At 39.2% G+C, this 15,746-nt stretch overlaps 2 protein-coding genes across 3 annotated transcripts; both read left to right on the plus strand.

The window, feature by feature from the left end:
- The first annotated feature begins 223 nt into the window (after window positions 1-223).
- On the plus strand, window positions 224-3,089 carry LOC140370687 (transmembrane protein 120A-A-like). Its single transcript, XM_072457892.1, has 12 exons — window positions 224-380; window positions 457-575; window positions 655-771; window positions 858-917; window positions 1,423-1,518; window positions 1,598-1,687; window positions 1,943-2,008; window positions 2,088-2,149; window positions 2,225-2,317; window positions 2,423-2,487; window positions 2,673-2,741; window positions 2,854-3,089. Exons 1-12 carry the CDS (start codon window positions 312-314, stop codon window positions 2,965-2,967), a joined length of 1,020 nt encoding a protein of 339 aa, XP_072313993.1. The 5' UTR covers window positions 224-311; the 3' UTR covers window positions 2,968-3,089.
- A 705-nt stretch (window positions 3,090-3,794) lies between these two features.
- Window positions 3,795-15,647, plus strand: porb (P450 (cytochrome) oxidoreductase b). Of its 2 annotated transcripts, XM_072461812.1 has the most exons (16): window positions 3,795-3,926; window positions 5,465-5,652; window positions 8,102-8,150; window positions 8,814-8,942; window positions 9,175-9,327; window positions 10,867-10,991; window positions 11,084-11,173; window positions 11,289-11,387; window positions 11,461-11,577; window positions 11,652-11,770; window positions 12,376-12,557; window positions 12,650-12,799; window positions 13,219-13,483; window positions 13,994-14,139; window positions 14,249-14,334; window positions 14,681-15,647. In XM_072461812.1, exons 2-16 carry the CDS (start codon window positions 5,474-5,476, stop codon window positions 14,823-14,825), a joined length of 2,034 nt encoding a protein of 677 aa, XP_072317913.1. In that variant the 5' UTR covers window positions 3,795-3,926; window positions 5,465-5,473; the 3' UTR covers window positions 14,826-15,647. The 2 variants fall into 2 exon arrangements, with proteins under 2 accessions (XP_072317913.1, XP_072317912.1); XM_072461811.1 differs by lacking the exons at window positions 3,795-3,926; window positions 5,465-5,652 and adding an exon at window positions 6,866-7,343.
- Window positions 15,648-15,746: the final 99 nt, after the last annotated feature.

The following is a 15,746-nucleotide window of genomic DNA, read 5'->3' on the forward strand; positions in this document are numbered from 1 at the left end:
TTACCTGCAACTATTTTGAAGTTGTCTATCACTTAAAAGAAAAAGAAAAGAAACAAACACACACACACACACACACACACACACACTCACTCACTTACTCACAAAAACAAACACACATGGCGTTTCAGAGTCACAGCTAATGAACAAGAACAAAGTATTTATCAGAAGAGAAGAGCAATGTCCAAAATATCAGTCAAAGTTCATGTTCAATAAACTCTTGAAGTTTCACACACATTTCGAACTACATAATACAAGGTGTGTGCATGTTTTCTGTGCTTTAAGACACGTTACTTTCAAAACTATTTCCAGAAATGTCTCAGAGCCTGTCAAATGTGCTGAAGGAATGGGCAAGTTTAGAGGAGGAATTCCAGCACCTTCAGGTAAGTCTCACAAAGGTTATGGGCCTTGCTTCAATACAGTGACTTCGATGTCTTTGTTTTTACTCTGCTTTTTCAGGAAACGCACAAATTATACCTGCAAAAATTGGATGAAATTTCAAAGCTGCAAAAAAATTGTTCTTCAACAATTTCTTGTCACCGTAAAAGACTCAACGATTTGTCCCACCAAGTGAAAAGGTTCTCGTTGAGCTTGTCTTAGACCCCTTGTCCCTGTGATGTGGTCAACAGACTTAAAAGTGTGATTTTTATACAATAGATGTTGCGGTTGGTTATCACTAGAAGACTCCAAAACAGTGGATGACATAAAAGACCAAATTAAAACACGGCCAAATGTCTTCTTTGAAATGGAGTCTTTCCTTCCTAAGAAAAATGGGTAAGCAAAGGAATTTGTGAGTCTATACATGTTATATGTTAATTTGGACAAACTGCAAATAATTAAAGAATAACACATTTTTACAGCCTTTATCTCAGTCTGGTTCTTGGGAGTGTCAATACCACTCTCTTCAGCAAACAGTCAAAGTAAGTAAATATGCTCAATTGTAGAAAAAATGCAGTTGTATGATCTGGACTCTGTTTTTAAGATAAGATAAGATATTCCTCTATTGTCCACACATGGGGAAATTTCATTGTTGCAACGCAGGTAGATACAGAGGAAAAGGACAGATAACTCATAGGAAGTTTAAAAAACACTCTTAATAGAAGAACTCTTATAAACAAAACTATTATAAACAAAACCTCTAACTTCCTAATAAGGAATGGAGGAGAAAAATAAATAAAGATAAAAATAAAATCAAATAAAAACAGCTAGCGTAAGACAAAATAATGGTAATAGTGATGGTAAAATAAACACTATTTTCATCAGTTATATGCACATGAATGTGACATTATTGCATGCGAGTACGACAGTAATTGCACGTGAATATGACAGTAAATTTTCCAAGTTATTACAGAGTTCTACATTATTCTGCAACATACTCTCCATTATTATCATGCCGCTTGTGTAATAATAACACTGATTTGACAGGTTTGCCTACAAAGATGAGTATGAGAGGTTCAAGCTGTGCCTCACGGTCCTCATGCTGCTGCTCTCCTTCACATGTTATTTCTTTGTCAGCTACAGGTCATTTTACAGAAACAACTTCATTTTTTTAAATTCACAATGCGCATTATGACTGACACATTCCTCCATCTGGCATCAGGTTTGTGGATGCCATCCTAAACTTCTTGTTGGTGTGGTATTATTGCACATTAACTATCAGGGAAAGCATCCTCATCACCAATGGTTCCAGGTAAGACCAAAACAGTGTAATTTCGTTATAACATTTTGAGTTTGCAGCGTTGGTTTATTTGTAGTTCATGAATAATTTGAAATACTGTGTTTTCAAATATAAACGCAATACCAGGGAAAGGTAAACTGTATTGAACTTCCCCTTATGAGTCATTATTATTGAGATTTTATGCCTTTCCAAATGTCTGCGCTCCTCATATTAAGAGATAACATAACACCAAATCACACAAATAATAAGTTATATTTGTACTCACAGAATTAAAGGCTGGTGGGTTTTCCATCACTACATATCAGCGTTTCTGTCTGGAGTCATGCTAACATGGTAAAAGACAATTATATATGTTAAATAACAACACTATCACGAATGAATTCATCAAACTTTTTGTTTTCTTCCCCAAAAGGGCAGATGGCAAACTCTACAAGGTTTTTAGGAACCAGTTTCTTGCTTACTGCTTGTATCAAAGTAAGCTGTGGGAAACTTTACAATTCAAGCAGAAGTCATTGAAGATGTTTGAAGTGTTTCTTTTGACCCTTCCAGGCTTTGTTCAGTGTCTGCAGTGCTATTATCAGAGCGGATGCCTGTACCGACTGAGGGCCCTGGGAGAAAGACACAACATGGATTTGACTGTGGGTAAGAACACAGATTATAGCCATAGGAGCTGATAAATGTATGTCTGTAAATGATATTAGTCACGACAATGGTGAAGCATAAACACGTATCTGTGTTTCGTCACAGAGGGGTTTCAGTCCTGGATGTGGAAAGGACTGACTTTTCTTTTGCCCTTCCTGTTTTTTGGTCATGTGAGTAAAAGCATTGACTTTTTTTGCTTTAAAATGTTTTAGTCATGGTTACACGAAGCATTGCTGAATCATGATTAGAAAAATGCAGAGAAATGACTGAGCATAATAAAATGTTTGTGATTCATTTGAGTCTTTTCTTCTTTTTTCTTCATCCACTCTTATGCTTTTTTACGTTGTTGTTTCAGTTCTGGCAACTCTTCAATAGCGTTTCTCTCTTCAACATGGCCCAGCTCCCAGATTGTAAAGAAGGACAGGTCAGTGCAGGCCACACTGGGTTCACTGGAGTTCACACAGTTTTGGTTTGAACCAGTATTTACTTTATCAAAAAGTCATCTCAGTGGATAATTATGTTTTTATCAATTCCAGGTCTTGTTGTGTGGACTTTGCTTCCTCGTTTTGTTCTTGGGGAACTTCTTAACCACTGTTGCTGTGGTTCGTCAGAAGATAAAGAGCAGAAAGCAAAAGGCAAAGTGTCAGTAAAAATGTATTACAAAATCTAAGCATTTGTTATCTCATGTGTGTCACTTTGTCGACATTTGCTGCATATATTATACAATGTATATTTGCTGAATCAGCTATCATAAAAAATGTTTATAAAGCCAGGTATTTTGCATTTCCTTCTTTCTCTACGACACACATGAGTTGATGACAATTTTTTGTCAGTATAAATGAACTAAACACAAAAATAAGTATATTAAATGAGTTTCAGCTCTACATTCATCCCTATGCTGTACTGGTACAACCATTTAAACAAGTGTCATATTCTCGTGGAAAAAATGAATGAAAGATTTGCCAAGTAAGGAGTGCAGCCTTGAATCCAAATATTTTTATTTTTTTTTAAATAAAAATCTAATTTAAGGGCCATTTTAATACAAAGTGATATATTTGGTTTTAATTTATAGGATTTTAATTTAGAATATTTGGTCCAAATATTTTGTGTTTTCTCAATTAATAGCAAAAGTAAAAGACGTGTACTTTCTTATAGTGTCCCTGGCATGAGGAAAATTACCTCCTGTAAACTCGGGAGCACACGATCCCAATAGATCCATGTCAGACACTGGATTACATAACCATGACCTTTACGCCGCTGTATCACGTGCTGTACCTTCTCAGCATATATTTGTTATACTCCAGGCATGACTCCAGGTTATATGTGCACGTTGACATTTGGTAATACTTTTATACACGGGCTCAACTAGCCACGTGCCAACTTAAACATACAGAGACCGCAGTCAAATGTATTCGTATTATTTCAGATCTGTCACTCGTTGATATTTAGAGGGAAAAGTGCTTATTATTCGGTGTCATCACGTCATTACGTCATCACGTCCTGTCCCCCCCGCGCGCGCGCACCAGTTGGTTTTGTCCTTCATGGCGTAAAGTTTCCTTCCGCATTGTGTGTTCAGAGCTCAGGTCTGACACGGAGAGGAGAGCCGGAGGTAAGACGCCAACACGACTCGTTACTTAACTTTCAACATTCAAGTAGCGTATGGCAGTCCTTAAATCACAGATCGTAACAGTTTAGATCATAAATATGGACTGCACTTGTCACGAGTCATGTTGAAGCTTATGAAATGTGTTTACGCAAGTGCCTCAGTCTAACCGATGAGCCACGGTTTTGTAACATGTGTGTCTCTCAAAATGTCTTTATGCAATTTCACAAACCACTCATCACTCTTTAGCCACTTCTAATGATGCACCACGGCCCAGTGGAATAACCAGTGTGGTTCCCAACTTTGGGGGCCCGGGGCTCCTGGGGGGGCTCCTGAGGGTCATGGGTGCACGTCATCAATTACAGTCTCTCTGCTAATCAAGTTGTAAAACTCACAAAATTAACTCTTGACTCAAATGACACCCCGCTTATATTGGTTCATTTTGATTAGTTGTCTGAATGAAATGCTTGAATAAATGTTTAGCATGTATTTGTGGGGGCTGCAGCTCTGGAGGGGGCTCAGGTCAATCTCCAGTTCAAGCAGCGGGTGTAAAGTATAACGGTTTGAGTCTAGTTGAAATGGACTTGATGTACTCAAAAAAAAAAAACACCTCAAGTACATACAAGTAAAGAGCTGTTTAAATTGCGAGAACACACATGACTCATAGTTGCGTGGAACTAATGAACTGTCTTCCACCCCATATGACATAATCTGCTCCTGATTTGATTTATTGATAAAGCTTCTTCCCAGATAATGCAGCGTTAATACCTCTTTGACATACTGAATAAACACGGCATCAAACACTGGGCTATAGGGAGCGTTTCATAAGATTGTGGCTCTACCGGTACCTTATGTCAGAGGTTTTACAGATAAGTCTTTGAATGGGATATTGCCGTCTACATCTTTCCCCTGGGTTTCATATTACCTCGGATTAGCGGTTAATGGCTCTTGTGAGAATACAGTTGTCATGAGTGCTCTGTGTACCACACGACAGGCTTACTAACATTACTAACACATCGGCCCATATTGTCTTCAAACAATCACAAACACTATGCACCAAGTTATTACGATAAAACCCACATGGATCATTAGTTTGCTTTTTTTATTGGGAACTAGATGTCTTGTGTTCATAGTGGGAGGGAATAGGGGGGATTTTCACTTTGTATAAAATTGGTATTCTAGTTTATCGTCAACTACCGATTAGATTAGTTTTTCTTTTGGGTCTGCTGTAAGTACAAAAACTACCATTGTTTGCGGCAATTTTTGACACAGACCCTGTTGTGTTTATAAAGTACGGGGGGAAGTTATAGACTGCAAGATCTGCGTAGTTGTATTTAATTTAGCGCTCAACGTGTAAGACAGAAAGACGACATCTCAATATTCTGACTTGACAAAAGAAAACTCTTTAGCAATTCCAATTATTATGAAAGAGTTTTATTTGAACTTCTCTCTTCACTAATGTACAACCTTTTCCACCTTAGTAGTTTATGAGAAAAAGAACATTACTGTAGATAATGTACTATTTTGTCTCCATCTGACTGCAGTGTGTCATCATGGGGGACATCGATGCCGAGAGTGTTGGCCACACTGAAGCGGCGATGGCCGAAGAAGAGCCATTGTTCAGCAACCTGGACATCTTCCTCTTCTCTCTGGTGGTCGGCCTGGTCATCTACTGGTTCATGTCCCGCAAGAAGCCCGAGCCCATCCCCGAATTCAAGAAACTCGACACAATGTGAGTAATCATTCAAATATAGAGTTAATAACGTCTGTAAACTTCAATTATTAGCTGTTCTGTGAAAGTGGTTACGCTGTAATAAATATGAGCAATAAAAAGTAAAGCATCGTTTAAATGGATGAGGAAAAGTCATTACATGGAATTGAGCAAAAATGTACAGCTCCGGTACAAGTTTTTGTTGTCACTTGAGCACACATTAGGGAGTGGAGCAACCTAAGGCGTCACTAATCTACCTGTAGCGCTTGTTTAAAAAAAAAAAAAAAAAAAAAAAAAGCAGTCCCTAAAACCTGCAGTACCGACAGTCACTAGAATGCCGGTGTGTGAGAGGGCACAGCCGTGTTCTTGTCAATGTTCCACTAGATGCGACCTTTGTTTTCCCTGATCCCTGTTGCTCTTTTGCACAGTTGCTCCTAAACACTTCCAGTCTGCCTTTGACCCTGGATCCTCCCCTCGGCCGGCCCCTTATCAGTGGACCGCTGGAGTGGTGTTTTTTTTGTGTGTGTGTGTTTGTGTGTGTGTGTGTTTGTGGACACCAATTACCCTGGTCTTTCTCTCGCTCGCTCCTTCTTTCTCTCAAATTGACACGCTTACAAGAGCTTGGGATGGTTGTGGACACGCAAAGCTTTCGTCCGCAAATGGGAAGCAGCGGGAAGGCCATGTTTTCCCCCAGAAGTGGAGTGGGTGGGGCTACTGGGGAAAAGTATAGAACAGCATTATTTCATGGCTGCTTTCCCCTCCCCTTTTAAGTTATTATCTAACTGCGAGGGGGCGTAGTCTTTGTGTCTTTCCTGTTCCTTTTTTGTTGCTTTTTTGGCTCTGAACTCATTTTGAAAGTTCCTTGGAGAGTTGAGGAGGAGAGCCAAGCCTTTTGTGAGTTTGCTCCAACCGTGGAAAGTTGTGTCAAAAGACAAGCACTCCTTTCTTCCTGGCAAAGTTACTTTTTTTTCATTCTTCTCGCTGCACTCCTGTGTTTTTCATCTTGCTCTGTGTGAGTCCGTGTGAGCGCGGGCTGAGCTGCCTTCAGAGCAGGGGCTGTGTCACAAATGGAATCCTTTTATGATAAATGAGGTTGCCATAGCAATGACATTCCCCTCTCCTCCACCGAGATGGGGGCAGGGGACATCAGAAAACCACTGCCATTCACCGCTTCTCCTTGTTCATTGTGCCACACAAAAGTTGCTCCGATGACTTGCACCCGTTCTCATACGATGGATCTTGGATACTTTTTGGTTGCTAACACCTTTCAGAGCAGAGAGGAAAAGGGGCGGGATGAAGAGGAAGGCATTTTCAACTCCTGAGTGTTTCAGTGTGTGTGACTCCAAAGTGTGGGGCTGCTGCTCGCCTACGTTTTATGGGAAAGTCAGCTTCCCACCATTGTGTCCGTCGCCCCTGCCAGACACAGCCCGGGCTTGTAGGCTGCGGTGCCGAGAGCTCCGTGCGCTGGCTTCAGAGCGGCACAGGAAGAGGCAGACTTCACATTACGCTGGTGCTTTTGGGACACAAGTAGGCAAAGCTGGGGCGCTGTGGACTTGCTTATGCTTCCATCGTGGTGCATTGTCAACTGTCATTAGCTGTCACTGTGAGCGTGACGGCTGCTGGCGTGGGTTAGCTGTGCTGCTAGTGGCAGTTTGAGCAACAGGGCTGTATGTCATGGGCTGTGTGTTCCCGCTGCCAGATGCTCCCGAGAGGTCAGTAAAGGTTTGCTGCTTCTACACCCTTTTCTGTGCCAAAAGCTTTGTGAAAATTCTGCCTTATTTACTACTTTATACGGATTGTGTTGAGCTGGTGACTGTGACAAGAGGCAGAGATTTATATTTACTTATCAACTATATCTGTTGGAATTGAGTTGGAAAATGTCCTGTTTCCGTTGAGCTCTAAAGCGCCGTTCACTGGTCTTTGTTTACATGCAAAATATGATATGAAGTCAAAAAGCTAAACTAAAATACCCAAATCTATAAAACATGTAAATCTCCTCATTTGTATGTGTCTCTGGACTTTATTTGATCTCAGTCCAAAGCATGTGACCTGTAGTAACTTCCTCTTCCTGATGATGCACAGAATCCTTGTTGACAGATCCTGTTAAAGCTGTCAGGAATGTTTTAAGCTCGGGGTCAAACTGCTTGGACACTTTTACATTGTGCATGTTTACAAAAAGACCTTAATCGCGGCATAAAGTGTTGTGCCTTGGTTTTGTGTTTGATGTTCTCTCTATCCCGGTGCAAACATTACCCATGTAGTCCTGCTCACACTCCATTATTCACATGTGTTTGAAGCGGTTTTGATCTCCACACTTGCATTAATTGCTTCCTGACATTCTCTGAACAAGTCGACAAAAGGAAATTAAATTAGGTGATGAATGAATTTAAAGTACAATAAGAGTGAACACCAATGTCTATAATATAGTCACCCTAATAAATTGCCTTAAATAATTCCGTTTCCATTTTAGGACACCCACTACAAGAGAGACGAGTTTCATTGAAAAGATGAAGAAAACGGTAATTGTGCATTAACAGGCTTTTGTTCTTTTTGTGGTTATGAAATGTTTTCCAGCATGGTCAAGTCTGTACATTTGCACATGGTAAATAACAGTAAAAAGTCTTTAATATCTTCTCTTAAGTAATTGTCCCATTTGTCCCTCAAACTAGAGTTAATGTTTTTCCATTTAGTAAATATCTAAAGTTATTTCAGTCAAGTTCTTCACTTTCTTAGATTTAATTAACTCCATATTTTTCGCATTCAGAAGGCTCATGTTTATACACCTTTTGTACAATGTTTCTGTGGTTATGAGTCAAACAAGAACAACCTCAGGTCCAATAGAAATGGCTTATAATTCATTTCACTTCTATTCTTAATCTCCAGTTAGTTTAACATAATTCTGAGGTTGTTAAAAACAAAGAAAAGATTGAATAAACCGAAGCGCTTCAGAACACATCTACTGATTTCTTGGTTGAGAATTCAGACAGAGGCACACGCTTCTTCAAAACTCCTTTTCCTGCCAGACTCGGGAAAAGGCTTTTGTTTCCAATCATGTGGTTTTGCAGCAAATAGTTGAGATGCCACAATGCACTTATGCCTGTGCTGGGTTTCACGAAGCACGGGGACACGAGACACCGGCGACCCATCCTCTGCATCATGCCTCTTGTTTATATGTTCACCAGGGCAAGAACATCATTGTGTTCTACGGCTCCCAGACCGGCACGGCGGAGGAATTTGCCAACAGACTGTCCAAAGATGCCCAGCGCTACGGCATGAAAGGAATGGCAGCCGATCCAGAGGAATATGACCTGGTATTTGACCGTTGTTTTAGCGAAGTAACATGGAAAACTACAGAGCTGACTGACTTTTTAGCTTGGGACGAGGACAGAAGCTGGAAATGTTTGCACTACAGTGTGAAACTGTACGTTGCTATTGCAGAGCACTGACTCACTGAATGCTTTTCCCGTGGTCAATAATAAATGGTTTCTTGAATGCCTCTAAATAAGGTGATAGAGGCTGATTTGGTGTTCTTCTGTAATGTAGGGTGAGCTGTCTCGTCTGTCTGAGATCTCCAACTCGCTGGCCATTTTCTGCATGGCCACGTATGGGGAAGGAGACCCCACTGACAACGCACAGGACTTTTATGACTGGCTCCAGGAAAATGATGACGAGGACATGTCTGGACTGAACTACACGGTGAGTTCTAAGGAAACGTCATGTTTTTCCCACTGCCTGCACTTGGAGGGTTGAGTTCTTGATTCATACTGCACACGCGCTGTTTTATTCTCTTCATCGTTTCAATAGTCCAAGTTCAACGAGCGAAAATAGATCTCCAATTTAAAGTTGCACAATGCCAGAGATCTAACATCTGCTAAAAATATTTTCAACCTTTGGAGTGAAATAGACAATTTACTGAAGTAGAAGTAGAATTGTTTTATTATTCAGACTGAGAAGTTGGAGACGGACAAATGGATAATATCGCAATTGTTCTAGAGATGTGAAAAATTGGAATATCAAGTGTATCGTCTATTAAAATTACAGCTAAAATAAATGAACAGAAATGTCTCTAGAGGAATCTTCCAAACGATGGAATGGTATGAAGTAATATTTTTGATCTTCATTTGAACATTTACTGGCAGTTTTAACATATTCCTGATTTTAAATTGTTGTTTGTCTCGTTAAAATATGGCTAGGCAATAAATCAAATTCCCAAGATTCATTCAGGTGAAAAATGGCAAAATTGATGCATAGCGGACATCTTTAACGGCTTTTCACACCTCTCCCTCATGACTATTTCCAAAGAAAGGACAAACTAAAGCTGTCAATTTAGCGATCCTTTGTCACTTAATTAGACCCACAAATTGCGTCTTGGAGCAGCCTAAATGTAGTTTCATCTGTTAAAGTTATGGCTAGAGCTCTTTATATCTAATCTACCTGTAGCTCTGCGCTTGTTTAAAAATAGCAGTTGTATCCAATATCTCTTCGGATACAAAAGCAGCAGCCTCTCTTAGTCCCTCCCTTTTTCCCCATGGCGACGCAGTGTGTGAGAGAGCAGTGGACGCACACGCAAACTTAAAAATGTTTAGATATGAAACTACTTCTGACTGTACAGAGCATGTTTATTGTGCAGAATGAAGGGGGTTGATTTAGCATGAAGTCTATTCAACAGTTTTTCTCTTTCTGATAATCCTCTGTAGGCTTAACTAAGTTGTAAATAATACAGAAGTAAAAAGCTTGAGCTATGAGTTTTAAAGGGCAGCAATGACTGGTGACTTTGATTAAAATGATTTATTGATTATCGTAATCTTCTTTGAACAGATTGTGTGAGCTGTAAATGTATGCAATTGAGATATGCTTAAAAAAAAGGGATATTAATTACGTATACGATGACCTAATATGTCTCTCCAAGCGTTTGTTTTCTCTGCTTAATTTGTGTAAATTAGAAGTCCTTCTTTTGCACTTTGTTTGTTTTGTTACATCATGTCAATGTTCTTGTTTGTTGTCCTGATGTACACTCTGTGTAGTGACTGTACATGAAAGGAAATACTTTGGGTGCTGTTGAGGCCAGACTTTATGGGTCATTGTTGCTGTGCTGTGTCCCTGACCTCATTCTAATAAAGAATATGACTGTGGGAAAATGTCTAACCTGGACTTGGTTGTAAAGTCTTTAGAGTTTATTTTGAATGGCTTCTTGTAGTCAACTTTCCATCCGTTCTTCTTTTGCCCCGTTTATAGGTATTTGCCCTGGGAAATAAGACTTACGAACACTACAACGCAATGGGCAAGTATGTTGACAAAAGACTTGGAGAGCTGGGGGCCAAGCGCATCTTTGACCTGGGTTTGGGAGATGATGATGGAAAGTGAGTTTTTTTTTTTTTTTTTTTTTTTAACATATGACAAAACAAGTCTTACAAGTATCTACACAGATCTAAATGTTCTTCTGGTCTTTTAGCCTGGAGGAAGATTTTGTTTCGTGGAGAGAACAGTTTTGGCCGGCTGTTTGTGAGCACTTTGGTGTGGAAGCTTTAGGAGATGACTCAAGGTTTGTTACTATTCCTCTATGACTTACTTTGTTTCGTATGTTAACTTTTGCTCAATGAGTCTTTTTTTTTATCTGAACCTGGATCTTAATTATGGCATGCTGTTCTTTCAAACAGCATTAGGCAATATGAGCTAAAGGAACACACCGACATCAACTCGAACAAGGTGTACAGCGGAGAAATTGGCCGCCTGAAGAGTTTTGAGAATCAGAAGCCGTGAGTACTTTAGTCTATTTTATCACTTTGGTTCCGTTTTGGTTTATTCTATTGTACATTTTCCTGTTTACAGGCCTTTTGATTCGAAAAACCCCTTCCTCGCACCAGTCACTGTGAATCGCAAACTTAACAAAGGCGGAGAAAGACACCTAATGCACCTTGAACTGGACATAACAGGCTCCAAGATCAGGTACGTGTCACTGGCTGCATGTTGTAGGTTCTATAACCAGATTCTAAAGGTCTGCTCTATGGATTTCCTTTCAGATACGAATCAGGAGACCATGTTGCAGTTTTCCCCACCAATGATTCCGCATTAGTGAACAAACTTGGGCAGGTCCTTGGCACTGACCTTGACGTGGTTATCTCTCTGAACAACCTTGATGGTACGCTGTCATTGAAAGCACTAAATAACAGGACATTGCCTCCTCATATAATGTAAACACAAAGAAATGACCGGTCCCTGGCACACAACCTTATTTTATGCGGACAGCAGACCCAATCTTTGACCCAATCTTTGCCCCAATCTGGGTTTTCAAGGAAATTCAAATCTGACTTTTAGCCAAGTCATCAAAAACATGCCCGAAGTGGAATTTTGCTTCTTTCACAGTCGGTTGATGATTTTATGGGACATAGTGAAGTTTTCTCAAGATGCATTTTCTTAAATAGGAACTGAAAGATCAAACAGTCTTGTATTTAACAGAATTTGATAGATTTACTGAAGGATTTATTATAGTTTTACAGTTTTGACACCAAATAATGAAGTGAAATTTGAATTTGTATGCATTTTGCCTAAGAATTTTTTACATGAAATAATATGACAAAATTAAACAAGAAATTTAAATCTGGCTCTATCAGTTTTTCAGATTTGTCCCAAATATGTGTAATTTTGACTCTTTATACATGAAAACATTACACGATTACATGACATTTCATATCCAGCAGCTGCAGTGTCTTGCTTTAAGAGAGGATTTATCTTTTGTTTTTTCAGAGGAATCTAACAAGAAGCACCCATTCCCTTGTCCCACTACTTATCGCACTGCTCTAACTCACTACCTGGACATTACAAACCCGCCTCGCACCAATGTTCTTTATGAGTTGGCACAATATGCCTCCGACCCAAAAGACCAAGAAAACATGCGCAAGATGGCTTCCTCCTCCCCTGATGGCAAGGTTAGTAAAATTAGAAAAGAAAGCATTGTTTTTTCAGTTAAATATACTGCTCATTAGTACTACATTGTGACCAAATAACTGTCTCTTGACAGGCTCTTTACCATGATTGGGTGCTGGATGCCAGTCGAAATATTTTGGCCGTTTTGGAAGATATTCCATCTTTAAGACCTCCCATTGACCACTTGTGTGAGCTGTTACCTCGTCTACAAGCTCGTTACTACTCCATTGCATCTTCCTCTAAGGTAATTACATCTATAATTGCTGCTCAGTGGCAGAGTAGTTAGCACTCAGCAAGAAGACTTCAGGTTCAACTGCTGAGCCTTTTGGCCTCTGTGTAAAGTTTGCATATTTCCCCGTGTCTGGGTTTCCTCTCGTTTCCCTCATCAACCCAAAATATGCTCAATAGTTAAAACCCTTCATCAAAGGTGGTTCTGACCAAGCTTAGCTCTAGATCTGGAGACTAGTGCAGGTTGTCCCAGCGGCACCGGTTAAATGAGGATGAGGGGTGAAATACAGAGAATGACTTAAGTAAATAAAGTATAAGATAAGATACCTTGTTATTACTGTATTTGTTTACCTTTAGTTTTATTTGCAAAAGAAAAGTGTTTTTAATGTTAAAGTACATTGTGTTTCGCAGTTGATCTATTGTGCCTCTTTGTAGGTTCACCCCAACCACATTCACATCTGTGCCGTGGTGGTGGAGTACAAGACAAAGACTGACCGAACCAACAAGGGCGTTGCCACAAACTGGCTGAAGAACAAGCTCACTGACAATGGCATCAAGTCTACTGTCCCCATGTTCATCCGCAAGTCACAGTTCCGCCTGCCATTCAAACCCACAAACCCAGTCATCATGATTGGACCTGGCACAGGAATTGCACCATTTATGGGCTTCATTCAGGAGCGAGGCTGGCTCAAACAGCAAGGTTTGTTTTTATATTAAATCATACATTAGATCCTCGTGTGGTAAGGGTTCCATTTGAAATTCAGGTGGGGCCTGAATTTGCCTGCTCTGTTGTCTGGTGGGGCCGGGTTCGGGTCCAGAGTGCAGAGCCGCACTACACATGTGTGTTCTGCTCTCTTGGCGGATGATTAACAGCCCTAGCATAAAGAGCGCAGCCGCTACAGTTTTTTCCTTTCATGACACAAGATTAGCTCCACAAGAACAAGACAGATTGTTACATGACATTTTAAAAATTGGTTCTATTTTGGCCTCACAATTTCTTTTCATTTGCTTTCATTTTTGGAAACACTTTCAAACACTGCTTTTTGGAACTAGTAATGTACCAGCACATGACAGTCAGTTTTGTTTCCTGACACTATTGAAATAAGATCATTTTCTTCATGTTTATCTAGTGGCACGAGCCCTTGTCCCAGCAAATCTAGGTTCATCTTATATTTACCAACACAAACAATATTTTTTTTCTTTTTTACAGGGAAAGAAATTGGGGAGACGTTGATGTATTTCGGTTGCAGACACAAAGATGAAGATTACATTTATCAAGAGGAGCTAGAAGGAGCCGAGCAGAGTGGAGCTCTAACACAGCTGCATGTTGCCTTTTCCAGAGATCAGGAGCATAAGGTGTGCATTTTAACTCTTCTGCACAAATAACACTTTATTACACCAAGCCGTTTTTTTTTGACCATTTTGAATGAATCTTTTTTTTTTTTTTTTTTTTTTTAACTGAAAGGTCTATGTTCAACACCTCATCACGAAGAATAAAGAGAACCTTTGGAAGTTGGTTCATACAGACAATGCTCACATCTATGTCTGCGGGTAAATGTGTATTTCTTAATCATTTCTATTGTTTTATTGTCTATTGTTACTTTCATATGTTTATATTCTGGTTAATACGGTCATCAATTTGAACTCGTACTAATAATAATTATTAGAATCATTACAATAATTATAACAAACGCAATGGTAATTATTATTGTCATTATTATCACCATTATTAATATAACTTTATTTTTATTTCTTTCGCATTTTAAACCTTGACAGAACAGAACAGAGCAAAAACAGTGAGGGATATTTACTCTTAAACGCGTATATGTCACCAGCCCAGTACTCCAAACTGAAACTCTACAGCATACAGTGAGTTAATGCCTGTTTTGTCTTTTAGTGATGCAAGAAACATGGCTCGAGACGTGCTGACGGCCTTCTATGAGATTGCAGAAGAATTTGGAGACATGACACGCACTCAAGCAACCGATTACATTAAAAAACTGATGACCAAGGGACGCTACTCACAAGATGTCTGGAGCTAAAGAGCCTCCCATCCAGCCACCTCGCCACTACTACCATTTTTAAATCATGCATCTTGTTTAACCTGGACTGAACATAAACAAACATCTATATTTCTCGTATTATAGAACTGGCTTTCTCTAGTCTATACTTTATAGCAGTTCTATAAGAATTTATCCACTTATTAACTCTTGACTCTGGGGAATTAACATGTTTTAATAGATTAATACATTTATAATAGTATATAATATGTAATACAATGAATACAACACAATTGGTGCTGTTGGCATGTCAAGTGTGTCCCTGTTTATGTCAAGTTGGGAAGTGTGTTCCCCTCATTGTCCTGTGATGAAGTACATTGCGCATTCCATGTCAAGTATGTATGGATTATAATGTTGGGTGCAAAGAGAGTGCTTAGGTACAAGGATATGAATCTTTGTATTTTAACAAGGGTTCACCTTTTATGCATCTGTTGCCGCTGTTTGAATTAAAGTCAGTCTTTTTTTAAATTCAAAAGATGTATGCAAAGGGGAAAATATAAAAGGATATCTTCATTTTATGGAATGTGATCAATGTAAATGCATCAATTATGGTATTGCTTTACACTTTGGACCCCTTATGATTGTTTTGTATGCATTTGTGCAGTAACTCAACTTGCCAATAATTTTAGAAATGCCTTTTTTAATCTTGCAAATCTGATTTGTTTTATGCAGTAATATTGCAAAGTATAATAGAAAGCAAAAGATGTCAAAACTTTAGCAAAACTGACTTGTCTTTATTAATTATCTAAGCTGTGTGCCTTTAACTGCCTTATATATGTATTAAAACCACAATGCTTAATTGTATTTACATTTCCCCCCTTTTTTGCATGAACTATTGAGACAAATTGCTGTTGATGTATCTTTTCTAATTTGTTGTAATTATTTGCGTCTCGGCTTGCATTT

This window comes from Eucyclogobius newberryi, unplaced genomic scaffold (assembly GCF_026437365.1).
Source record: "Eucyclogobius newberryi isolate DKJ021-1_F unplaced genomic scaffold, fEucNew1.0.hap1 SCAF_10, whole genome shotgun sequence".
Taxonomy (NCBI): domain Eukaryota; kingdom Metazoa; phylum Chordata; class Actinopteri; order Gobiiformes; family Gobiidae; genus Eucyclogobius; species Eucyclogobius newberryi.

Bases quoted from the DNA above. Each gene is read 5' to 3' on its own strand.
- LOC140370687 (XM_072457892.1), top strand. From the start codon at position 312: ATGTCTCAGAGCCTGTCAAATGTGCTGAAGGAATGGGCAAGTTTAGAG. The intron at 772-857 runs GTAAGCAAAGGA...ACATTTTTACAG, and splicing joins TTCCTTCCTAAGAAAAATGG to CCTTTATCTCAGTCTGGTTC. The intron at 2,488-2,672 runs GTGAGTAAAAGC...TTGTTGTTTCAG, and splicing joins CCTTCCTGTTTTTTGGTCAT to TTCTGGCAACTCTTCAATAG.
- porb (XM_072461812.1), top strand. From the start codon at position 5,474: ATGGGGGACATCGATGCCGAGAGTGTTGGCCACACTGAAGCGGCGATG. The intron at 9,328-10,866 runs GTGAGTTCTAAG...CCCCGTTTATAG, and splicing joins TGTCTGGACTGAACTACACG to GTATTTGCCCTGGGAAATAA. The intron at 11,578-11,651 runs GTACGTGTCACT...ATTTCCTTTCAG, and splicing joins ATAACAGGCTCCAAGATCAG to ATACGAATCAGGAGACCATG.